The sequence below is a fragment of the Trematomus bernacchii genome, unplaced genomic scaffold, assembly GCF_902827165.1.
Source record: "Trematomus bernacchii unplaced genomic scaffold, fTreBer1.1, whole genome shotgun sequence".
Taxonomy (NCBI): Eukaryota; Metazoa; Chordata; class Actinopteri; order Perciformes; family Nototheniidae; genus Trematomus; species Trematomus bernacchii.
Window position 1 is genome coordinate 180,049 of NW_022987593.1, and position 25,426 is coordinate 205,474.

At 39.5% G+C, this 25,426-nt stretch overlaps 4 protein-coding genes across 6 annotated transcripts; 2 read left to right on the forward strand and 2 right to left on the reverse strand.

Moving 5' to 3' along the window:
• Positions 1-509: 509 nt before the first annotated feature.
• Positions 510-10,714, reverse strand: hgsnat (heparan-alpha-glucosaminide N-acetyltransferase). Of its 2 annotated transcripts, none has more exons than XM_034129514.1 (18): positions 10,698-10,714; positions 8,999-9,102; positions 8,758-8,894; positions 7,280-7,398; positions 7,069-7,138; positions 6,698-6,767; positions 6,442-6,545; positions 5,707-5,783; positions 5,556-5,586; positions 5,312-5,472; positions 5,028-5,143; positions 4,695-4,816; positions 3,631-3,757; positions 3,328-3,414; positions 3,112-3,189; positions 2,858-2,928; positions 2,137-2,249; positions 510-1,686 (listed from the first exon to the last, which is right to left on the reverse strand). In XM_034129514.1, exons 2-18 carry the CDS (start codon positions 9,077-9,079, stop codon positions 1,505-1,507), a joined length of 1,746 nt encoding a protein of 581 aa, XP_033985405.1. In that variant the 5' UTR covers positions 9,080-9,102; positions 10,698-10,714; the 3' UTR covers positions 510-1,504. The 2 variants fall into 2 exon arrangements, with proteins under 2 accessions (XP_033985405.1, XP_033985404.1); XM_034129513.1 differs by lacking the exon at positions 10,698-10,714 and adding an exon at positions 9,433-9,577.
• A 99-nt stretch (positions 10,715-10,813) lies between these two features.
• LOC117481697 (dynactin subunit 6-like) lies at positions 10,814-13,174 on the forward strand. Its single transcript, XM_034129518.1, has 7 exons — positions 10,814-10,932; positions 11,111-11,175; positions 11,308-11,413; positions 11,536-11,621; positions 11,737-11,784; positions 11,918-12,060; positions 12,835-13,174. The coding sequence occupies exons 1-7, from the start codon at positions 10,904-10,906 to the stop codon at positions 12,925-12,927; spliced, it is 570 nt and encodes a 189-aa protein (XP_033985409.1). The 5' UTR covers positions 10,814-10,903; the 3' UTR covers positions 12,928-13,174.
• A 186-nt stretch (positions 13,175-13,360) lies between these two features.
• gtf2e2 (general transcription factor IIE, polypeptide 2, beta) lies at positions 13,361-24,775 on the reverse strand. 2 transcript variants are annotated; one of them, XM_034129515.1, is made up of 8 exons: positions 24,555-24,775; positions 23,490-23,654; positions 16,493-16,575; positions 15,802-15,909; positions 14,932-15,114; positions 14,714-14,807; positions 14,254-14,369; positions 13,361-14,087 (listed from the first exon to the last, which is right to left on the reverse strand). In XM_034129515.1, the coding sequence occupies exons 2-8, from the start codon at positions 23,647-23,649 to the stop codon at positions 13,971-13,973; spliced, it is 861 nt and encodes a 286-aa protein (XP_033985406.1). In that variant the 5' UTR covers positions 23,650-23,654; positions 24,555-24,775; the 3' UTR covers positions 13,361-13,970. The 2 variants fall into 2 exon arrangements, with proteins under 2 accessions (XP_033985406.1, XP_033985407.1); XM_034129516.1 differs by having other exon boundaries at positions 23,490-23,650; positions 24,555-24,771.
• smim18 (small integral membrane protein 18) lies at positions 18,318-21,693 on the forward strand. Its single transcript, XM_034129519.1, has 2 exons — positions 18,318-18,553; positions 20,577-21,693. The coding sequence occupies exon 2, from the start codon at positions 20,582-20,584 to the stop codon at positions 20,903-20,905; it is 324 nt and encodes a 107-aa protein (XP_033985410.1). The 5' UTR covers positions 18,318-18,553; positions 20,577-20,581; the 3' UTR covers positions 20,906-21,693.
• Positions 24,776-25,426: the final 651 nt, after the last annotated feature.

A 25,426-nucleotide genomic window follows, 5' to 3' on the forward strand; every position in this document is an offset into this window, starting at 1 on the left:
GAGATGAAGCGGCTCTCTCACAACTTGCTTTTTTTCACAAGGCACCCACACTGTAACTCGATTCCCACGCCTTATTGAGCAATAAAGCTAAACTACACCTCTCTACGGTGAAGAACTTCGAAACACAGCTTGAAGATGATTAAGTGTTACGTAAGCGGTAACACCAGGAATATAAATTATTGTTTAAAGTCTTCATATGGTCTTTTTATACTATTCTTCCCCTGATTTAAAGGCCCAAAGGGTGATTAGAAATAAGTTCTTAGAACAAAACTCACTCTTAAATTCAAACTCAAAAAGTAACAACTTCTTGGAACATATTTTATTATATAAACTTATATTCAAATGGTGATTATAAAAAATAAATGTATAAAAGTGTGGCAAAATTCATTCTTAATTTTAGACAGTACTTTCTCTCACAGCATTCAGATATTATACAGATTGAATGTATGATTTTGTAAAATGTGGTAATGAATTCATATTTATGTTAACTGTCAAATGTAGAAATGACAAATGATAACACATTTTTATAGTAAGAAAATACATCAAATATGTATTTTTAAATCGCACAATTACACATGGGCACCATACAGTATCATTGCTTTCTCATCCCACACTTAACAAAAAGTAAATATAAAAATGAAAGGCAAATCATTTCTGCCAATACTTTCATCACAAAAAAGAAAATTGTAAAAATAAAAACGATAAATTCTGCAAATTTGACAACTTGATTATAAAGATTATCTCATGGACATGCATGCTTCTGCACTGACCAAAATGCCAAGCAAGCAACCTCTGGTGGTTTTCAAAAGTCATCTGACATGCCCTCCTTCACTTCACGCAGCATTTCAAATGGAGAAAAGACAGCCAAGGACAGATATATTGCAGATGTTTAACTTTCCATTTAAACATAGCTTTAACTACAGTTTCCCCCCTTGTTTATATAGCATTCTCTTGATAGTACATCATTTAATGTGTCGCTCTCACAAAAACCCACTTCAGTTTTCCGACTAATGCAACAGTATTTGTGGCAGCACGGACTGTCCCAAGAGGAAGTCAAGAAGGGATTGGTAAACCACTACTTTAACACTCTGCTGCTGTAGTCTGTGGTATAGGATGAGGAATTGAAACTAGCATCTATAACATAGTACAATAACAATAACATACTCCTCAAATGTATGAACTGTTCTCTGACGAGTTCTTCCTGAGTCAGTTAAGGTATTTGGCCGGGGTCCGCTGCTTCATATCTGAAGATCTTTGGAAAAATACTTAAAACATGTATGGTTGTGTAAAGTATTGGCTGAAAAAAGTAATTACAAAAACTGAAAAAATATTTGCTGTTTAAAGGCTACCACAAATGTTCAGAGAACAGATAATCATCATAGTTTTGATAAAATAATCTCTCGTTTCCAGCTTTCCAAATGTCGTCAGATTTGAACTCCAGCAACTGATGTAAACAATGTCCTCTGATATTGTTGTTGGTACGTCCCATTCAGAGGCTCAGCTATTAAATCTTCCAGAAAATCTTCTTTCTGTGGAGCACGTAGGCGATAAAGACCCAACAGGAAGTAGCCACAAGGTTCTGGGTGAGGTGCTCAGTGTGGGATTGGCTGTTGGACATGTGCCAACGAAAGGGGAAATACTCCTCGAACACTTCATGACCCACGTACACAAGGATGGAGTTCATACCTGTAAAAATGCACACAAGTCACACAGTTCAACTAAAATTCGTAAACATGGCAGATCTAGTCAAAGTCAGCTTTATTGTCAAGAATTCTACATGTTGTACATCCAGAAATCTCGAAATATCGTGTGACATATATACATCAAACAAAAAACAAAAAGGGCCAAGATAAACAATGTGTTTAATGTGTCTAATGTTTTGTCCTCAGGCAGAAGTGAGACACATCAGTTATTATGTAGACTGAAAAATGTGCTATTATTGAACTTCCTCTTGGAAAATACCCTTGATATGAATTCAAACTAAATGAAAATACTGAGCTAGCGTGAGAAATGGAAGGTCGAATCCGTTTACAGTCGGTATATACATATAAAATCATGCCCAATGTACACAATTCTCATTGTGAAAATCAGCTATTGATCCTCAGTGTATATTTGACTATACAGGGCAATACTTACCAGGATAGTAGAAAGGTGCTCCAGACCACCACTTCTTCACATCCACTGTGAAGTACACCAGCACTAGCAGCACGTTTGCAAAACAGGCCAGCGTTGTCACATAGGACAGAGACCTAGAAGTGAAGTTAACAGACACAAGCAGCATTATTAAACAAGTTATATTGCAAAGATTTGTATCTCTCTAAGTTTAGGAATGTTTCAATTGTATTTAATTTCTCTCTGTAGCTTGTGCTGAAGGTTAACTGCTGACTGTGCCGATTAGGCAACCAGTGTTGCCTTTTAGTAAAATTCCAACTAGTAACACTCTTGAATTCATCTGTTTTCTGATTACTTTTTTGGTGGATGTTAAGGAAAAGGGAGATAGCTGGCTAGGAATTAAGCGCAAATTTGGAAACCAGAAAAATACTGGAACTTTGACAATAATACCTTAGTTGTAATGTAATTGTCCACAAAGCTCAAAAAGTAGTCTTTGGCCAACATTATAAAACATACCTGCCTACACCAGAACAAGCCACAATAAAGCTATAAAGTACTGTAAAACGCTTGAAACATAAGACCTATGAACCAAATACATCAGATGGGGTGGTAAACAACAACCAAAGAAAAGCTTGTTATGTGTTCTTTAAAACTTTCTTAAACTGTCTATTCCTTGAAAGAAGCGATACAGAAAAAGGCAAAACTTGTAACATCTGAAGGAGCATACAGTAAAATCAAACTTTACCATAGGTTCTTGTTAACAGGGATGAAGCCATGGTCAGTGGAACATTTGGTCAGAGCTGCAGATATGGCTCCCTGTGTGTCACAACAGACATTATTATTCACTAAGGATCAACATTGTCTCAGCATTGAAACTGAGAACCTGTTTAACAAATCAGTGAAATGTTTACTTATCTGAGGTAACAAAAAACGGATTCATGTGTGCACATACTGGAGCAGCATATGATAATGCTTATGACAACTTGTTATTGTACTCACCAATAACAGACCCCATATAAGGAACCTTGAAATGATACTTGTGTGGAGATCTCTGTAGTGTAAGATTATTTTTCCTGCCTGGGGACAATTCAAAATGTTAAAATTGGAATCTGTTTAGTTGTTCAAATAAGCTTTCTTAGTATCAATTTTGACATCAAAATACCGATATAAGCAAGAGACAAAAGGTAAGAGAAACCAACAAGTACTACAACAAACCTGTAATCCAAGGAAAGCCATGAGAATAGAGTTGATGCTACCGAGAACACCTTCTGGGTCATATGGCATATGAGTTGCATAAATCACCTTTATTTAAAATGGGAACAGAAAAAATATTTTTGTGAATAAGTTAAATGTATCATTGCATCACCTGTGATGTAAGCATTGTGGGGCTAGCAATTGTGCATGGGCCTCTTAGAGGAGGGAAACCTTATATGTAAGCTCAAGTTTCACATCTCAGGTTATAAAAAGACTAAATGTGTCTACACCCGGTATGTTTGAGTTGTTGTTCTGGTCACTAACCCGTGACGAGGGAGTCTGGTAGATGTGGCTTTCTCCAAGAAGCCATCTGTCAATGAGACGAGCAGCTCCACCGGTGCAGTTAGCGTACAGGCCCATGTCCCCGATCCCACCTGGACCCAGATAGCCTCTGTTCAGGAGAGTCGGGAAGTCAAGTGTTATCAATGTAGGATAAAGGGTAATGAGAGCAAAGTTAATAATTCAAAACAACCCAAAACTAAGGATGGAATTGTTGGGGTTTCTATCAATACTGCTTTAAATCTGGATTATGCTAGATGTTTTTAATTGTGATTTGCTAATAAATTATTTTACAATACCTTGTTGGCTTTGCAATTATCTAAACATATTTCAACGACAGAACATGTTTGGAAGTCTAAAACCTGTACCTGAAGCTAAAATTGAATACAGAATGTAGTGATAGTCAAACAGAATTGCCAAAGCATTTCACACAAACACAGGGGCTGGGCTTGAAACCAGAAGATCACCAGTTCCAGTTCCTAAAGGGACCAAGGATATAGTGTGGTCTGGATCCTGGAGAGGGGCCAGTTCCTCTCCTGAGCATTGCTCATTCTACATCAGGGGTGCCCACACTTTTTCAGCTTGGGAGCTACTTTTAAAATGACCAAGCCCAAAAGATCTCCCTACAGGGCCGCCCCTGCCCAATCTGTGTCGCGAGCGCGAGGGGGGGGGGGGCTAGTGGAGTAAACGGCGGATAAACTGTGGCGCCCTTACACTAATTGCGCCGCATAAGCGCATAATAGTGCGCCGCATTTGCGCTTCAGATGAGGAGGTGAGGCCCCCTCATAACTGCATGAACCTGTATGGCACAATATAACTCAGACTGGCTTACCTGTACGTCAATCAAGTGGCAAATGCCATAGTAAGGATGGATGATAGGCTAACTTTAATAAAAAAAAAAAAAAAAAAAAAAAAAAAAAAATTTCCCAATGCCATGCGATCTACCCACACTACCTTTGCGATCGACCGGTCGATCGCGATCGACGTAATGGGCACCCCTGTTCTACATGAATACAGACAAACAGACTAACATTCCTTGTTTTACTCACGTTGGGCAATCTGGCACAGGAAGTAGGAAAGTGAGGCATAACCAGATGATTTCTAAGATAAGTACACACAGCCAGGCTGGCCAGTACAGCAAGATGTCAAGACCAGGGGACCACCAAGCATCCTGGGGGACAAATACACATCAATCAAACACTTTAGTTCTCATTCAAAATACATGTATCATGGATCAGTAAATGAGGGATACAATTCCGAATTTTGACACTCTTTTATATTTTCAAAGCAAATACAGCAGTTTTATTTTTAGATAACTTTTGCACCAGTTGAGCACTAACTAGAAAGTTAAAGAATAACGGTAAATGGAGCTGTTTGCTGACCGTTGTAAGGATGTCAAGGCGACCTCTTGCCACCAATAGATCCAGGCAGGCTACAACTAAGTATGAAAAGGCCAGGCGCTGCAACACACCAGGAATCCGCAGGTTGTCCCAGGATACTGTGGAGTAGATGAGTAATGGGTATGAGAACACATGTAGGCAAAAACATGACAAGCAAGCAAAGAAAGAAAGAAAAAGGTCAACAGTGTTATCAAAGAACATGATTTATTAATAATGAAAATTATTGGCAATATTACAGTCAACCTCAAAGTAGTGTTTATTCTCACATGGTCCATGGCAGTAGTTTGGGTTGATGATGAAGACACCGATGATGAAAAGCTGCATGCTCCTCCACACAACTTTCCTCAGCAGTGAGCAGCGCGTGGAACCTGCTCGGAGCATGGAGTGGGTTGACAGGGCGATGGATGTCCCCATTATAAACACAAACCTGGTGGAAAAAGGGTGAGAAAATCAGACACAAAGAGGAGGAAGCTGAATATGACATAGGGTTTAAACTAATACTGAACTTACCAGGGAAAGACTAGATCTGCAACTGTGAGGCCTGTAAGAAGACACATGTAAAACACAGGCTTTAAAATCAACTACAATTCCAAGGCAGAAGACAAATATCTGTGAAGAACTTGGTTGAAAAAAATTAAAAGTATAACCAGGTGGGACTCACCATTCCAGCTTTCATGTCTAAAGAACCAGTATCGTCCCCCTCCATAGTTTACAAACACCATAATGACTAAGGAGATACTGACAGGACATAGGGAAAACAACAAACAAAACAAGCAAAGTTACATTGAAATATTTGCTTCAAATGATGCGACAAAAATGCATACCTAATTGTTCACTTTTCGACAAAAAAAACACTTCAAGGTCCCAGACCTTGGCAAAGACAAGAAGATTCGGAGACAGTTGCTTCCCGCGGGCAGTGAGACTGTTAAACAATTGAACTGCTGAAACAACTTCAAAACATTCATCTGCTACTCAGTAATATGTATCTAATATCTAATATATATCATTCCAATAACTTGTATATAGACTCGTACTGCACTATTCCACATGCTCACTTTATTTTATAACTATTTTTCTTTTTGTATTGCTCTTGCTATCTGTATTGTTATTATGTTGCATTGTTGGAGAAGCCTGTGACATAAGATTTTCAACAACATAATTACTCTGTAGCTATGTCAGTTTGACAATAAAGAACCTTGAATCTTGAACCTTGAACCTTGTTTCATGCTGATATTATCAGTATAAGCTTAATTATGAAAATCACAAATCTAGTGTCAGCTGCCTACATTTCCCAGTACTTTAAAAACACATGATATGACCGATTATGCCAATTGGTAACTTGATTAATATCTCTTTTTGAGGAAGCCAAGCTGCAGAGTTGAGGGGGAGGGCCTACCCTCTGAATGTGTCCAGAGATCGCAGCCTCTTGCTGGGGCTCGATGGTGGAGGGAGGATGTTGTCAGCTATCAATGATACCGTCCTGTCAGGGCTGCCCAGTTCCTGAATGATGAAAGTTGGTTCGAAACACTATTCAACTGAAGCATACACTTTTCTGTGTGTATGTACTTTAATAAATAACAACATTTGGTTGACATAGTAATTTTGGCTAAAAAGATTGTTGTTCGAAAAATATCTTCTACACAAACACTCACAGAGTTGATGAGCCTCTCAGTCTCCATGGAGCCACTTATTCGGAAGAAGAAACCCCTCACGACATCAAGCCTGGAGAAAAAGCAGTCAACCAGTTTAGAAGTAATTTAAACAGTTCACATTTGAGACACAAGAACACAGCAGCAGGGACTCTCTGTTCTTAGCTGTAACCTTAGTTAATGCCGCAGCACTGCAACACATAATACATATGATTTAACTCTAAGGAATTCATTTTTTGCATCATACATAGATTTGATTTTGTTTGTAAATGTACACATGAATTTAGATTTTCCTATGAGTATGAAATCAACGCAGTTCTACTTAAAAATGTAATGAATAAATACAGAAGAACAAAACAATAAAATGACATTACCCTAATATTGTTGTTCCTATGGCAGACGCCAAGGCCAGTCCAGCAAAGATAAGAAAAGCTACCAAGATCGCTTGAGAGATCATGTAGAGAGAAAGAGGAACATGATTTTGATTTGACATTTTTTTAATGGCATGATTACATCATAAAAAAAAACTTGGCACATGTGTGTGTCATAAAGTGTAATGAACGTGTTAATACATGCAAGACTCACGTATGTAGCTGTTGACAGGGTCTGCACCAGTCACCACAGAGCAGTTGACCACTGAGGAGTCGTTCAGATTTTTCACCCAGAGAGAGTAGTTCCCGTGCTCCCCAAAGTGGAATGGAACCCTGGAATTAAAAAAATGAAACGCTATAACACGCCGCAAACAAACCGGGCTCATTGATTTATGGATATATGCTCATAGTCATTCCGTGGATCTTTAATGTTTTATATATGTAGGTTGCCATTCAACAATGTTTTAATAACAAGATAGAGAGTTGACACACCACACTTTACAAGTTTATGTAAACTATGTCTGCTACAATGTTACATTTTAACATTTGATTGTTTTCACCTTTGAGCTAGGGACTTAGCCTTAGTGAAGGGGCACCCCAACCAGGAGAGCTGTCGACCCCTAAATCTGCTTTTCATAAAAATGTCTCCCTTATATTCTAGATGGTTCGAGAATGGATATTAACATTAAGACGTACTGCTGCATGTCAACTGTGAAGGGTCTGTGAAGACACTTGAATGTTCTTTCATTCTTATTCATTCATAATTAGCCCAGCTGTATTATCAAGGCCATTTCTCTTAATCCAATTCATATTTCATTTTTAAAGGGCCCATGTCATGCTTTTCCGGTTATTACCCGTCCCCTTGTGTGTTATGAAGGTTTTTATGCATGTAAACAGTGTGCAGAGTCACAAACCCTCAAAGTACACCCTGTAGCGAGTAAAACTCTAACACAGAAAATACCTCCCCAAAACGCCTCGTTGGAGATACGTCATTGTCCATTTGATTCTTCCATTTCGTTCCGGGTACAGCATGATGTCATGCCGTACCCGGAACGAAATGGACCAATCCGTGGAGCCGTTACGTTACGTCCGCGGAGCCGTTACGTTAAGCCCCCGCTGATTGGTCCAAATTGACCAATCCACGGACTTCCTCACACACACACTCAGTGCAGGCAGCTCTGCTGAGGGTGGGGGCTGGAGCTATTGGAGCTACAACGAGCCGTTAAAGGCAGAGAGTGAAATTAATTGAATACACGTAGTTTACAGAGATGCTGTATGAGAAACCAATGTGAGTTTGGAAAATTGCACAATATAAATCTATTCTAGTAGACCTCAACAATGGAATTATGATCAGTGGAAATGGCCATGACATGGGCCCTTTAATACCACAAAATATGTTTTACATTAAAACCAAGACATTTTGTAAAATACATGCAAGCTTATTAGAGCTAAAGACTTGTTTACAGATTGTGTGTAGTTGGTTAATAACATTTATAGTTAATAATACATTCTATTTAAAGGCGTCTGTCATGTCACTCAAGGTCACATTACATGACACAAAGCCAGTAATAAAACATAGAGTTAACAACAAGCAGTAAAACAACATAAATGAAAATCAATAAGACTTTCACATTGAAAGTGGATTTCATGATAATATTTAAACATTTATACTGCTGGTGTTCTTGAACTCACGTGCAGAGCTCCAGGTTGACAGTGGTGCTGTTGAGCTGTAGTGTAATTCCATGCTGTGTGCCCACAACAAAGTCTACTGAACTGGGCTGGCCAGGACTGGGTCCTGCAGGGACAACACCCAACTGCTGGTACAAACACTAACACACAAGGAAACAAGGGTCCAGATCAGAACAACCATCACCATCCTCATCTGAAACAAGTCATATGTCCACAGAAAAAAATGCAAGGAAATATCTGGTACCTGATAGCATCGCTCTGACATCCAGGACACCACCAGCTCAGTGTCCAGCTCATTGTTGACTGTCAGAATCGCCTCATCCATCCTGAGGGCTATATGCCGAGTAGCTGGAGTAATAAAAAGCAGTACACATATTAGCTGAAATGATTAAGCAAATTAATTTTTACATAGACAAGATGTTACAGCTTACAGTTTAGCTGGCCACACCCAACTGTAAAGCCACTGTTTACTGAACAGACTTCAGGATCATTAGCCTACTCATATTATCAAAAAGAGAACTATGGTTGTTGTGGCAGTCAACCAATAGCAATGAGTAAAATAATCCCAGTTTTCCTGACTACTTCTTCACTGACATACTCTATAAATCAGAGAAATCATACAAGTATGGCGTTGCTTTTAAAGCCTTTCTATGTGCTACAGCCGTACAATTAACTTACCTTAAACATATGATTCACGGCTATCGATATAGACGAGAATCCTATTCCATTCAAACGTGTATGGTAGCAAAACTAAATGGGTAGCCACAGTTTAAAAAAATATACCAAATCTAACAGCAAGCTACAACCAGTCAGCTAGCGTTGCTCCCAGGAAGAGGAGAGCATGTGAGAGGGCTGAAGTTTTATGGCTGCAGAGCCCTGTGGTCACATGCTGTATTAATCCGTCCACTACCAGGAGGGAAGTTTAAATGTCTGGAGCTCATTTGTGGACTGTCAACCGTCTTCCTTTGAGTTGAAGCCGTTTTAGGTTTATCTACGGTTAGCACCAGGCTAAGAAATTGTATTAATGGACAACACATTTAACTACAAGATATCTATTTGTGGCGGCTGTACAGTTGGTTGGTAAAAGCCATGGTCAATGAAATGTCAACAAATAAACCGGTGTATGAGATGTAAACTTACGTAGACATTTGGTAACTAGCTAAGCTAACCTAGCATTATCCTGCTTGTTCTTGTCAAAAGTCCTGGATACTTACAGGTGACGTTAGATATTTCAGCTGTCAGTGGTACCACGCAAACAGCTACAACCAAAGCAAGGGCAGCAAGGGGAAACATATATTTCTCTAGTTTTGTCATGACTTTCTGTCTTAATCGTTTCACTCCAAAATCTGAAGATTCTTTTTTCGTTTCCCTTTTTCCATAGCAGATGCCACTTCCGACCCTTCCTTGTTTTGACATTGTAGTGGGAGCGATGAGGGTCAAACTACATCACTACCGCTAACGTTACCTGTGTGTCGCTCCTAAAGGGACACTTACACATCTATAGCTCAATCCCACTACATTTATGCAGTGCTAAAATAACATTACCAAACTGTGTCATCATCAGTTTACATATTTTATTTGCTAAAACCTTTTTTTTTGCCATAAATTGTATCTTGAAATACATTAATTTCATCCAACGGACTGCTACTGCTGCTTGTCCATGCTAACGTTAAAATAAAATATTCCATAGACTGCGCAGATAAAACGGGCTCAGTAAAAGCTATAATGTAACAGTATGGATTGGATCATGCCGAATGGAGCGCTCTGGTGATACATGCGGCTTCAATGTCCGTTTCTATGGTAACGTTTATTATCTTGTTTATTTAAACACGCTTGTATGCATCCGTGTTAAAAAATGTGTTATTGATCCTTTTTCCACAGAAAAAAGGGAATTTTTGAATGAAGGGAATTCTTCCGAATCCCCATATTACATTACATGTTACCTGTATATGTAAACAGATAATCATGTTAAAGTCTTCAGAGCCATCTCTTTGTACCGGTTTTTTTACCGTTCTTATCATACATCCATGCTTTGTACAGCCAATCGTATTACGTCGGTTGACGCATGCTCATACGCAGTGGCAGCAAGGACTCCAAATCGATAGTCGAGTGAATCATTGGATCCTCCCATAGGATTGCATCTATTACAATGGCAGATAAACAAAATGCTCAGAAAAGGTAATACCATTGTTAGCCCACTTATGATGTTTAACAGCTTAGCTAAAAGTTAGTATCCGATCAAATGATGACTATAGAGATAAAGTAATGATGTACCTAGTTTAGACTGCTAGCAAGTTGGCTAGATAGCATACTTAGCTAACATTTTTTCTCTGGTACTCTTTTACTTTTTTTGCAGTGTTAAAATAGCAGCTGGAGCCGTAGTTTGTGTTGAAAGTGAAATCAGAGGAGATGTGACCATAGGTAAGATGTTTTGCTTTGGAACAATTCCAAGTGACATTGGTCACTGCTGACTTGACAGAACTTGCATTAGTTTACGTCAAATCGGACTCTCAACTTATTCTTCGGTTGTTTCAATAATGTGTGTTTCCACAGGCCCCAGGACAGTAGTCCATCCAAAAGCTCGTATCATTGCAGAGGCAGGGCCCATTGTGATTGGAGAAGGCAATTTAATCGAGGAGCAGGCTCTGATTATTAATGGGTATTAAAGATTCCTTGTACCCATGCCCTGTTTATCACTGTTCAACATTCAAGATACGTAATCTCTGTTTTCAATTTATCCTGCATCTATATAATTACCATCATGTTTGTTCTACACCACAGTTATCCAGAAAACATCACACCCGAGTCTGAGGTGGAACCAAAGACAATGACCATTGGCATGAACAATGTATTTGAAGTTGGCTGTGGTATCCTTTTGACTTTCCTGACAGGTCTTATCTATAAGTGAAATTATTTGATATTATAGGCATTCAGGAATCATAACAATCAAACATAAATGTTGCCTTGACTAACAACCAACAGTATCACAAGCCCTGAAAATTGGGGACAACAACGTCATTGAATCCAAAGGTTGGATGTTGGCTTTCTTCTTGGATTTTTAAATGCATTTTCATGTATGAGCAACCCACGTATGCAAAGTAGCATGGGAGATTCAGAGAAATTGTCACTCACCGTATCAAATATCCTCTATTTCGTTCTCTAGCTGACGTTGGTAGGAATGTGATCCTCACCAGTGGCTGTATCATTGGAGCCTTCTGTCAGGTCAACACGTGTGAAGTCATTCCTGAAAACACGGTCATCTACGGCTCTGGATGTATGAGGCGGGTTCAGACGGAGAGACCACAGGTACCTCAGCATTCCATTACATTTTTCGGCTAGACCATTAAAATGTAGGTTTATTTGTAGACAGTCAGAGAGGTGTTGCTCTAACACATTGGTAATAAGAGGCTTTTGTCTATGGATCTGTTTTATAGTAGATGCAATTTTATATACAGGCAAAGCCCATGTATGTATTCTAGGCAGTTCCTTTCTTATAAGTGTCCCAACTGTTGTAACTGTCATAATGATAAACACAACACTTTATGTGAACATTTACTATGTGCTGGCAGATTTCAACAGCAGACCTTTCCTGCTTAATTAAATACAAACCATGTGGACCAAAAAGCCTTTAGTTTGATTCAGCTTTGTCAAACTGATTTGATAAATTATCTTAATGTCATGTTGGTTTATGTACTTAAAGCCTAAGGGGTGAGCAGTACACCAATACTATTGCCAAAAACACATATCAGATTATGTGAATATGCCTATTTTAAACATGACTGTGAAACACTGTGCTTAATGGTGAGTACCTGCACTAAATTATTAAACATTTTGGTTCATATAATAATCTTGCCCATTTTGAAATGGCTATTTCATGTCTTACAACTTTGACATAAACTACCATAAATTTAAAAAAACAATACTATCACATATGTATCAAAATGCAATATATTATCTTAATAACAGTGGGCATATTTTTGCTGTTCAGGAAAATACTATAACACATGGCCATTGTCTGAGTTTGAAAGCATTGTGAAAAACAACACTTATGTCTTCAATTTATTTTTTAAATCCTTACAGCCCCAGACTCTTCAACTCGACTTTCTGATGAAGATTTTGCCAAACTACCACCATTTGAAGAAAACTGTTAAAGCTGGCCACAACGCCAGCTAAATGGAAATGTTCCCTTTTTTTGTTAGTTAATTGTTAATGGCTAGCAAACCCATATTTAAATACCACATTCTGGCAGGTAGTATGAATGTATATGACCATATAATATGTACTTAAGCTTCATCAGGAAAATGTCTCTTATTGATAAATATTTTCTAATATAACCGCAACAGCTGATTAAGTTTTTCCTCTTTATCTTGCTGTGCTGATGTACCCTTTTCTATGATTCATTAAATAACCTAAAAAATGCTGACGGTGTGTGTATGCTCATTTATGATTACAGTGGCTACCTCTAATGTCATTGCTAGGTTGTATAGTACAGCAAGAACACATACTGTAGCAAATTTCCAAATATTTTCAGTGCATATCCACATTTACCAACACTAAATTCATTAGAATTGTTGTCACTGTAGTCATATAAATCAAGCAGAGGCCGTTTACTGTAACAGTGTAATTTATTCAAATAAGTTCAAAAAGTTTAAGTATTTTAAACCACTATGCCATGCTGCAAAGAATGTAAATACTTTGAAATGAAAGGAGAAGTAATGTCCAAGCTGGATGAGAGACCTCAATGTGATGCACTGCACAACACACGCCTGTCTTCTGCTATTCCTATTAAAAAGATGGAAGGCTGCAATAAGGGGAGGACTGCTGCCCTTTGAAATAATACTAATAAGTAATTTGATACTACAAAATCAAATGAAGAACAAAGTATTAACACACTTCAACCTCATTTACATTTGAACAGTGAGGTTGCAGCACCCCTTCAAGGATGATGGTTTCGGTACGGGCCTTCAGCGTCCTTAAAGGGTCTTGGTACTCTTTTCCTCCAGTTATCACTGATCAATAAACTCAAATGATTCCACTACACAGTTTCTATTCACTCCCTGTTATACAGTACCACTTATCAAAATAACCCAGTTTTGATACAACAAACAGGTAAAAAGTCTTTGTATTGTTGTGTGGCCGGGGTCTCCATCTCCAGCCATTTTGGATTTACAGATTCTACACCCGTCACTCCTCTTGAGGCAGCGAGGGAACGGATCTCACTTCTTAGAGGGAACACCGTCTGTGTAGTCCTCCAACACGCCGGCCAAATGGTTGTTGTGTGTCTTGAAGTTTCTCTTCTTCTGCCCACCTTTCTTCCTCTTATGAATTGGTAACTGCAGGGAGAAGGTGAACATCATCAGCAGAGATTCAAGATGATTGATTCACAAACTTTAAAATGTTGAAACCTTTTTTCTAGTATAATAAATCAGGAAAAGTATATTCAAATGTTGGGCATTAGAATAATAAAGAGAGCAGATGGGGAAACCAGGGGACACTGACCACTTTCTTTGGTCCTGTTTCTTGCATGGAGGAGATGCCTTGCTTTTTCAGGTATTCGTCAATCTTTTCGTCATCTATGGAATCCACGGGAACGCTCCTCCACAATTTCTGGAATTCTACAATTGAATACATTTTTGAGCAAGAAGCACACCGATTGACCAGCTGGACACCTTATATTTCATGATTTTAACCAAACAAACACACAAAAACCTGGATGAACTGAACAAAAGGAATATGAAAGTAAGCTTGACTTTTTTTTCTAGATCTATAATTATATCTGCAAATACGTAAACATATACATGTATGGTGAAATAAACTTGAATTATTATTGCCTGTATATGCTCTTGAATAACCAATTAAAAAAACTTCGAAAAAACACCCAACATCCAAATCTTTTAGATACAGAGATTCATTTCAGAAATACTTCACAGACAGCCTTAGAACACAGACTTCTTCTCACCTTCGTCGACTGTAAACTGGCAGTGCTTGTCATTGTAGAATAGGATCTTCTTTTTATCCGGTCGCGTCACAAAGATGATCTGATCCCCCAAAGCCTGCGAACACACGAGAGAAATGCTGATCCTCATTTTGCATCCTCCATGGCGTTTACTCATTATACAAAGGTGTGAGACACAACTGTATGGGGTGCTTAGCATAAATAACATGAATGCGTGTTACCTTGATGGCCTTGGCGGAGTTGGGCAACCCCTCCTCGACGTCGTCCAGCAGCACGCCTCCCAGGCCTAGCTGGTCGTGTTTGTCCAGCAGCCTCAGTAACGCTTTCTTGTCCTTCAGGTTGTACTTGGGCTTGAAGCCGTACGACCCATCCCGGACGTCAATTTTTGGGTTGTTGGCCAGAGCCTGATGGTTTCAGAGAGTGAATAAGTAGATAAGTCTCTCTTATTATCAGGGAACTACACGTACATACTGTGCATAAAACATGCAGGTTGTGCATCAAACTGGCCACCATGTTGTCATGACCTGAACACCATATAAACCAGGGAGGGCCCCATCTAGTGGCTGAATCTTATCAGTTACCAATTGCACCTTGAACTTTTCGACAAGCTTGGGGTTGTACAGTATATAGGGATTAAACAATTATGTGATGTAAATATGATGCAAGTTTATTTAATACTAGTTTGCAAATCTTAATACTATTCATTCATTTTGTGGTACTATTAAAATCTTTAGAAATTGTAATTATGTAATTACTTTTATATAACACAGAGCTACCACGTGGAAAGATAAACTCTAAAACCACAATTAAATCAGTTATTTTCTTAAATTCATATTATTTTTCTACTTTTAACAACAAGAAGTTATTGAACGTTTTTCAGATGTGTCATAAGATGTCACTCTCGCTTCTCAATGGCATTCTTCATTTGCAAAATACAGGGGGTTGTGACTCACATCAGCCCACAGATGACTGAGGGAATATAAGTGTTGTGGGGATTTCAGCTTTAAAGCAGGCGAGAGAAATGTTGTAGGAATCGAACAGGTCTACTCCTGAATTAATGAGCAGTATAAAACCGAAGTCCAGAAACACACCTCAGTCATAAGCCACTGCTTCTGTTTCATGCTGATGTCTAGAAGTTTGGTCTCATCCAGAATCTCTTCTAGGTTCAGGTGGTGTGTATCACCATTCTGATGTCTTGTCTGAGAGTGAAGGAGAGAGATGCACATGACCAGTCAACAACATTTGAAATGACAGTTCACATTTAAATGTACGTAATTATTAGCTCCCATCTTTGACAGCGTTTCAGCCAAATGTCTACGGTAATTTTGTGCCTTACATCTAACTGTCATGTTATGTTACATGGATTCAAACTGTTTATTCAACAGATGGCACAACAAGTGAACACATTAAAAGAAAATCTGACAACTTGAGTGTGGGAGATGAGTCAGAGAGGGACTGTGACGAGTCCGGGCAGCCTCTTTCAGAATCACAGCATGATAAACAAGCTGTTAACGTACCAAAAGAAAGACTGGGGACCAAATGTAACACAGCGACACAACTGACTCACTGGGCTGACACACAACAAGAGCTTCTAAAGTGCTTTAATGGAGATGACGACAACCTTAAAATCTAGCAATTAAATAGATGCTGTTGGGAAAGCTTCAATGAGATGGAATTAAATATTTGATTAATATGCAGAGGAGAAAAATATGAACACAATCACCAGTATATTGATGAAGAATGTTCCTTTCAAAGAGGAAGTGTCTCTGAAGACGTACGTACCTTCATATAATTGACTATCTTGGCCAGGCAGCCAAACTTGTACCCAGAGCTCGTCTTGATGTTAAATTTGCCATTACTAGACTCTGAGGAGAAAAGAGAAGGAGCGGTTATGGAAAGATGTTTAAATGTCACAAACCACTATATCATAAGCCACAGATTTTTGTGAATATTCTTTAAAACCATTTTTTTTTTAGAACCAGTAGACAGGCTGAGCACACCATTTTTTTTCTAAACCATCATAAGACAAAAACAAAATTACAATTTTTTCAATAAGGCCATTAATCTTTATTTAGAGTTTAAATTGCTAGCATTGTTTTACATCTTGTCAACAAATCCCAGGAAAAGAATAAAACCAGCCATGTGTCAGTGGCACCTTCAGACTAAAGCCTATTAGTTTCTACTAAAAAGTATAACTCTTTTTTAAAGGGTACAAACATATGCCCAGGATGTCCTCGTACAGTGCAGCAGAGATTGATAGAGTAGCTCAAAAGAATAAAAGGAGAAGCATGTGAACAAAATGTCTACTACAGAGGACATTGGTCAATGGGCTTGGTCTCAGGAGGATATACCTCTGTAAACTTCAATATATAATAATACATTTAATTAAATGTATACAGCGCTCTACAGAAGTCCTATTTAACAAACACAGTTGTACAAGAAAAACAGACAATTTAACATTCAGGTGGAGTTATGACATGGGGGGGGTGGGGGTTCCACGGGAAATGGAATTTTGAAGAGGTGGGGTTTGAGAGCTTGTTAGAAGGATGATTGGGTCGTTGATTGTCTGATGTATAGGGAGAGCGTTCCAGAGCCATGGTGCGGCAGCAGAGAAGGCCGCGTCACCCCAGGTCCGGAGTTCTGGGGGTCTTTAGGGTGCTTGTGTCTCCGGACCTGAGGCAACGGGTGGGGATGTGACAGTGGACGAGGTCAGAGAGATAGGGAGGGGCCAGGTTGTTTAGGGCTTTGAAGGTGGTGAATGGTATTTTGAAGTGGATTCTGTATTTTACTGGGAGCCAGTGGAGGATGTGGAGGACCGGAGTGAGGTGGTCTCGGAGGGGGTTGGAGGTGAGCGGCGGAGTTCTGGACGTATTGCAGTTTGTTGGTGATTTTGTTTGCTCAACCGTAGAGTATGCTAATAGAGTAGTCGAGTCTGGAAATGATGAGGGCATGGACGAGGGTTTCAGCAGCAGTGAAAGTATTTTTTGAGGAACAATTCATTTGTTAATTATATGTAGCCATTTCATTGTTATTTTTTCCTGTCCGTATATTGTAACCATTGCATTATCTTTTTTGTGTATACAATGTGTTCATGATATAAAGCCAACCCTAGAGCAACAGTATGGCTCGTTGATTACTATGGAAACTATGGAGCTCTTTTGGCACAGAGGAAACAGATATATCAGGTTGTGGCTAAAAAGTAATGATGTGTTAGCTGGATCAGCTCATTGTTAGTTTTGGTATTTTCATTGTATGTGATAACAATAAGTTAACACAGTTTATTAACAGCCTTATCATTTACTGTAACAAACATGTTCTAGTAGTACAGGAGTATATGAGATTAATCTATTAAGACTGATTTGAAGTCTGGCCAGCTGGTCCTATTCTCTGTGGGAGTCCAACAATGCTCCCCCCCCCCCCGTAGTCTGTCGGAGGTCTGGACTCTCCAATCAGAGCTGTAAACAGACACCGATACATGAATGATGCATGGTGTGGGCGGGAGCTTCTGCTGCTGAGAGCTGCACTGTGGGCAGGACGCTGACATTGTGACAGGCCGTTTAACGAATGGTGCAGAGGCAGGGCTTAAAGAAAAGAGCCAATGAGGGAGAGAGTAGCCCGTTCTGTTCGGCTGAGACGTGAGGAGCAGCAAGGAGTGGCGGAGGGGGGTGAGGGAGTGCACGAGCGACGGCTGATAGTGCGTGAGAGTGTGCTGGGGAGGAAAACGGGTCGAGGAGTGAACACAGATGAAGGAGAGAGTACGAGACAGAGCAATAGGTGGAGCACCGAACACACACGAGTGCATCTGTTGACTCGCATCTTCTGGAGACTGAGCCAGACACACAGGTGAGTCTGCGTATTTTCAGAATAGCATCATCCCAATAATGTGTTTAACATCAGCACATCATCAACACTCCAGAGTGATCATTTAAGCTACAGGCTGTGTGCGCATCATATAAGGTTTCTAGTTGCCTGTAACCCAGCATTCACAGGGTAAATCATAAATGTTTTATAGGCAGCGATTCTATGAAGCCGATTCCTTCTGCATTAAATTGCAAATTACTATATCTAACAACTAAGAATGGGAAATGTTATTTATAGTATAACAATTTCTAAGCGAAGAGCTTTAGGTGGCACTTGTAATATTTAGGCCAAGACTGGGCAAGCACGTAATGGATTAAATAAACATGGATCTGTCTGTCAGCACACTTCCCGCTGGAATACCAAACATCCAACACAGTGTTTCTGTGTTTCTGTGTCTGTACTCATATGGATGCACTCTGTTTTGTGGAAATGCATGACTCTGTGCAAACTGCAGCTCTCAAGATAAATCAATGAGGGACTGACAGCTGTGAGGAGCCAGCCAGGGGCATTAAGAGTGCATAAGTGTATTTGGTGGGTGTGTTTGTTTGAGTGTGTTTAATGAGAGGCAGCAGAGAGCAATATATGATCCCACAACACCTTTAAAAGCCAGGCTGGGGTGGGGCTCATTTTGGGGGAGAGACAACAGATGCTTTAGGGAGCCAATCTGTCAATGTGTATGTGACTGCTCTGACAAAAGAGGAACGGGGGGAGCAATACCAGCGGAGACAAAATAGTTAAAAGAGGTTGTTGTCATGGCAATGAGTTGAAGTGTTGATATTAGGAGCTGGGTCTGCAATAAGAGGTTGCTAAATATGGAGTTGAGTTGCATTCTGTGCACTCTGTAAACAGATGTGCGTCAGTCTGCTCTCCTAAACCACTCGCAGTTAATGTAGTTATAACCTTGTGTGACCCCTTGGTAGTATTTTCTTCCGGCCTTACATAGTCCAGTTTAAATCATACCATCTGCACTTAGGCCACTTCCTGAATTGAACAGACTAATGAAGCCACGACAGAGACAGGTTCTATCACATTACGGTTTCAAGTAACAAGAAAACCAGGTTACCATCATACAAGAAGCACTCATCACCTAAACTGCACTGAAATACACATATACAGTATATACTCTAAGATGCCACAAATCTACCCTGCATACATGTATCTGTGTTTTTTATACACAGTAAGCCCAGTTGTAGTTATACAAATGCAGAAAACAATGTAACCTTATGGAATTAGCCTTGTGTGAAGAGAGACACCAATGCCCCTCCAACTCAAATCATTTCTGTGGTTCCCTCAAGTAATCTAGGTCAGCTTCCCTGGTCTCAGTATGCGATATGAAAATATCTGTAGCTGTGAGTGTGTGCATATGTGTGTTAAGAGCATGTATGTGCTCACACGTGAATGTGTATGTGGGCAGAGACACTAGTATGCTGTTTTGTTTAAAATGGTAGGCTTTGGCTGAAAATGTCAAAGGATAGCTGAAGCGACATGAATGGCCTAACAGTGTGCATACTCCAGAACTTCTACTTATTACTAGAGTAAGCAGTTGCTTATTTTTAACATTTGTTTTCAGTTGTTATGGCCAAAGAGTTGCACACCAAGCACAGATGCTGCCTTCCTTTTCTACCAGGCTCAAAGCAGATGGCCTCAACAGGGTTTATGCTCAATTGCCATATAACCGTTTGCTCTAATAACAAATGGTCTTCTTATTTAAATTACAAGTATTCTCTAGTGAGACTAAGTCCTTGTCAAATAGTACATTAGCAGTATAAAAGTGAAAATGAAATTCAGGCACATTAACCGCAGAGAGTTTTTTTTCCAGACATTCTTCTACCACTTTCATTTTCTAATCATCTTCTCACCATGGAAACAAGTATTTTACAACCGTTGTTCTCTAATTTGGTCTCCCTTCTGCTGCCACCTCCTCGCAGCGATACCTAGATTCACACTGTGTCGCACGCATTAACAATCTGTCTTTCTCTACGTTCTTCTTCTTGCTTCAAACCAGATATCATGGCCAACATCACTACCACGATACACCCAGGCTATCTCCCGGGGCAGCCAGAGGCGGCGCTTCTCTCCCGTGTGTCCTTGCAGGTCCAGGAGGTCTACCCTTTCCATGATGGCTGGAATGTGGCTTGCTTTATCATCCTTCTGCTCTTCATCCTCACCGTCGTGTCTCTGGCTGCTTTGGCCGTGCTCTATGAGCTACTGGACTGTGGGTGCTGTGCCAAAGGGAAGACACATCACCAGCTACAGGAGGAGGGGCCGGGGAGCTGCGGCAAGCTCATGACCAGCATTTGCAAGGAGCCAGAATCCTGCACTGAGGTGGTATAAGGGCAGCTATAAGGAGGAAGATGGGAATTTGGGCTTCAGCTCTGAACTGGGCAATAACACAACCATAACCCTGATGCCCTGAGAAAATAACTTCCTAGTGCCCAATAGTGGTTTCATTGCTCACAGTTTAGAGAATGCAGAGAGAGGATATAAGGTGACAGAACAATGTAAAAAAATAGTCAGTTTGTCACCAATTTGGAAACGAATTTCAGTAATGAGGGAATCTTCACACATTAGCGTTCACTACCACTAACACATATTGCAGACACTAAAAGCCATATTTGACTCCGGAAACACAACCAGAGAAAAAGAGAGCACCCAAGTAGTTTAATAAGTGTGGCTATTTTAGCATAAAAACACTAATAACACGCAATATCAGCTTGTTGAATGAAAATCCTTCTGCCCTGTGAGTACTGCACATACTTATGAGCCGGATGTCAATGAAAATGAGCTTCTAAGAGACATGGTCAAATGTTGTATACAGACAGAATACGCTGTGCAAATGTAAAGACTTCATTATCATTGTTTCCCAACAGGACCTGACGAACAGCAAATAAATGATCAAGCTTAGCTGGCAAACGTTGTTACTTTGAATAAAGCTTGTGTTTCTTTGTTCTTTAGTTAATTGATGGCCAGTGATGTCAACATGTTTTAAAATGTCAACATTATCTCAAGTCAAGGGACACTTGGTTGCTGCAGTGATGTAATTTATCATGTCATATTAAGCACAATGTATGATTTTAACAGGCCTTACCACACAATGCCTAATAAATTGCCACTTCATTCTGTACCAGCCTTTTTTTTTCTGTTTAGAGAAATGCTATATAAAAGGGAACAGGAAAGGTAAGATACGTAAAACATTTTAGTGTTGAGCTTAGCCTGGCCTCAAAATAATTAGAAGACGTTTATTACTGTTCCTAATATTTTTGCAACTTTCATTATAAATGTGCTTAATTACAAATCTTAGTTGGAAGTGCTTCACCATCAGGCACAGATCAGGTCAAATGCTGTTAATACTGGCCAGAAAGATGACAATATTAATGTCACAGTAACGTACCCATACTAGCGTGGACATACGTATCAAACTAGCACTGTTTCTATTTCTGTATTTACTTGTATGTACAAGTGTGTTTAACACATTGATCAAACTGCAGTTTTTGATTTAATCAACTCTTAAATGCATACCTCGGGTCTTTAGCAACCTGAGAATATATTCAACCTCGTCTACATTATTAATTTAATTCCATTAAACATTCAACTCACCGGGCTTCTTTAAAACGTAACATTTTTTAACAATGCTTAACAATGTTCTGGTTTGTCTAAAAGGATTTCCTATTAGCACTACATTTACTCCGTAAAGGTTCTAAGGTCTTTAGATACCTGTGGTATGAAAGAGACTTACAAATGTTATTCAAGGTAACCTGGATGCAGGTGACAAATTCTTAGGTCGTGTTTACCTGGATTGGCCAAAGGATGGCACTGTTCTGTCACTGTGAACTATGAATAAATACAGACTGTGGGTGTTTCTCAATCGCGAGTACGCTTGCTTGGTAGCACATGTCTGCCGAGCATCTTGCTTCAGAAGCGAGTCAAGAATACTTCCTGGCATTCGGAAACGAAGTGTGGAACACGCTAGCAAGTGTGCAGGTGTGCGTCATATGAGAGGCCCCGCCTTACATCTTCCGCCACAGATTTGGGGAAATTGGGCCGTGCGCAAAGCATTGTGGGGATTTTAAGACCGCGAAGTCTACTCATGTGTAGACTCGATATTTCTCCAAACGGAGTACGCCGGGCTCGGTAGATTTCCAAGTATACTGGAGATTGGAACAGTACTTCGGCGGCACTCGATGACGTAGTATGCTTGAAATAGTGGCTCTGAAGCAGCTTTACTCGCGATTGAGAAACACCCCAAATGATGGAAAAGATGTGCTTAGTGTCTCTATGACACGATGGTACAGCACCTGGGTGTCAGAGTTAGAGCAGAGCAGGATGTTTTAATAATAGAGGGTTCTGACTACATTAGCCCTGACGATAAGGATGTACCTAAAGCCACTGAATACTGATGATGAGGACCGTTTAGGAATAAGAACATTTTAAAGCAGAACTGAAGCATGAGCATGACAACATGAGCTCAGACAATGTGAGCTTAGCATGGGGCAAATATCATGTCAAAATATCATGGAAGAAGTTGTCCAAAGGGAAGTTAAAACTGACGAGGAAACTTTGTAGCTACCTCAACCGCCTAGACCCTACTGCTATAAACATGCACATATAAACAGTAGTTTTCCTGAACAAACTTTCAATTTGGGATGCCAGAAGATCTCATAAGAGCATGGCCTTCAGCTGATGAAGTCATGATGGTGGAAAAGGAAGTTACCACAACTTCCAAAAGCTGATGGATGCTCTAAAAGCATTTTGTTTTTCCAGAAACAGAATAGTTGAGGAACTCCTATAAAAACACTGAGGTGCCTCGTGTTTTCATCCACATTCAACCGCAAAATAAGAGGATCTGTGCCCGGTTTACTATTACTGACTGTGAATGTTGAAAAAAGAATCAATACAATCTTTTTTATCCTTTACTTACCAGAGCCGTGTTTGGATCCAGAGGAGCCCTCTTTCTCAACTTTGGGCTTCTTCCTTTTATGGGACCCCGAGTCAGAGGCAGCATGTCTCTTCTCTACAGCTGGGGTGGACAGAGCTCTTTTCTTGAACAGCTCCCTCTCCCTCAGTAGAGCTGGATCCATCCTGGCTGACAGAGTACAACACACATCAAAAACAGCAAAGATGATAATCAGAACAAATATAGTAAGTGATCCATTAGAAATTATGTTATGGCAAACATTTCAAGTAAACCAGATACTTTTTTGCTATGCGAAGAGAACACTCTAGGGTTAAAATGTGCTGCTAAGACCCCACTTTCAATCGTAAGTGGATGCTCATGTTCCCAGCAAGTAGGCATACAGTCCAAGCAGCAGACTACAAACTTCAATATGTCCCCTCAGATAGTACTTATATGTTGATGTATCAGTACCTGGCCCTATAGTTTTGAATTTGATTTTGACACCGATATTTTATAATGTGCATATCGTTACAATGTAAACGAACGTGATACATCTGGATTCTGACAAAATAATTTACAAACAGGATCAATTGCTAATCATTGAACCTAGGATTTTTAGGGACCTTGTGGAGCTCCACAGCATAGTCGCGCGTTTAGAAATGCAGCCTTTACTCGGACCAGTATGTAGCGTTTTCATAGTTGTTAACGATGTGTCAATTATGCCCAATCATCTCAAATTATAAGGGCTCTTGCATCAAGTTTAAATGGAACATGAGATGAAAAGGCAACGAGGTAATTCCCTCTAAATGCGACGTTAGGTGTACGGCTAAGTTAGCTACAATTTACACCAGCCAGGTAACAAATAACTTTAGTCAGTCGGTATTGTTCCAGGTTAGCCTGACGTTGTTGCTATATTGTGATAACGTGAACACAAACGTTATTTACTTCATCAAACGTTGCTGACAAACGTTACTCTAGTTATTTGAAAGATAACATAGGTAAGCAATTGTAAAAACACAGTCTGACTCTTGGTTTGTTAGCTAGCATTAGCTTGAAGATTTGTCCAATGGTATCTTGAGCACAACGTACCTGACTCTTCGTTCCTGCTCTCAGAGAAAGAGACCAGGAGGACTATCTAATTTCGGAGGATATCAAACAGAAGAAAATGCTCCCTTCCACAATGCAATGCTTGACTTCTTTTTAAATGACAACACAACTTAAGGTTAGCTAACTAACTTCATACACGAAACATCTCTTTTTTTCCTCATGCTTCACTTCCGTTTGTTGTTCGATTTGTCGGACATCGACAGCGAATCCTTGAACGACGTCATCACGTATGATAATTCATAACAGTACAAAAAACACGACACTGGTTTGTATGCACATTTTTGATACACGCGATACAGTTTGTTTATCTATTCGACAGACATTAACTCCATATCCAGCGGCTTCTTGTCCCTCAGTTTCGCAGACTGTCAGTCAGTCAGAGGATGATTTTTATTTTTATATTTTTATATTATCTATAAATTACTTTTTGAGTGACATAAAAACAATGTTATATTCTATTTCTCTGTGCTAACTTACCCATTAAAGTGAGGAAAAAATGATATCAAATCGAATAATGTGTCTTCTGTAGCACAATTTTCCTTTGATTACTAATGTGTCATGAATAGATTTAACAAAAACATATTTTACAAGAAGATCAATTGAATTTCTTCCAATAACTCCCATGTCATCTAACCCAGGGGTTCCCAACCTTTATTGTGCCAAGGACCGGTAGATACATTAAAAAAAAATCGCGGACCGGTTGTCAATTTTAACTGATTTTAATATTTACTCACCACCAGCAGGTAGCAACAGAGGCTAATTGTATGTAACAGCCTGAACAAATACTAGAACAATATGCATCCAAAACATATTAACAAAGTTTAAAAAAGAACCGGTGTTGTTTTTTTTTAATC

Excerpts from the sequence above, each read along its gene's own strand:
- LOC117481697 (XM_034129518.1), top strand. The coding sequence starts at position 10,904 with ATGGCAGATAAACAAAATGCTCAGAAAAG. Across the intron at positions 10,933-11,110 it reads AAACAAAATGCTCAGAAAAG|TGTTAAAATAGCAGCTGGAG; the intron begins GTAATACCATTG and ends CTTTTTTTGCAG. Across the intron at positions 11,176-11,307 it reads CAGAGGAGATGTGACCATAG|GCCCCAGGACAGTAGTCCAT; the intron begins GTAAGATGTTTT and ends GTGTTTCCACAG.
- hgsnat (XM_034129514.1), bottom strand. The coding sequence starts at position 9,079 with ATGGATGAGGCGATTCTGACAGTCAACAATGAGCTGGACACTGAGCTG. Across the intron at positions 6,546-6,697 it reads CTGAGAGGCTCATCAACTCT|GAACTGGGCAGCCCTGACAG; the intron begins GTGAGTGTTTGT and ends TTCATCATTCAG. Across the intron at positions 2,929-3,111 it reads TTATATGGGGTCTGTTATTG|GGAGCCATATCTGCAGCTCT; the intron begins GTGAGTACAATA and ends TGTGACACACAG.
- gtf2e2 (XM_034129515.1), bottom strand. The coding sequence starts at position 23,649 with ATGGATCCAGCTCTACTGAGGGAGAGGGAGCTGTTCAAGAAAAGAGCT. Across the intron at positions 14,808-14,931 it reads ACTCCGCCAAGGCCATCAAG|GCTTTGGGGGATCAGATCAT; the intron begins GTAACACGCATT and ends GTGTGTTCGCAG. Across the intron at positions 14,088-14,253 it reads AAACAGGACCAAAGAAAGTG|TTACCAATTCATAAGAGGAA; the intron begins GTCAGTGTCCCC and ends TTCTCCCTGCAG.
- smim18 (XM_034129519.1), top strand. The coding sequence starts at position 20,582 with ATGGCCAACATCACTACCACGATACACCCAGGCTATCTCCCGGGGCAG.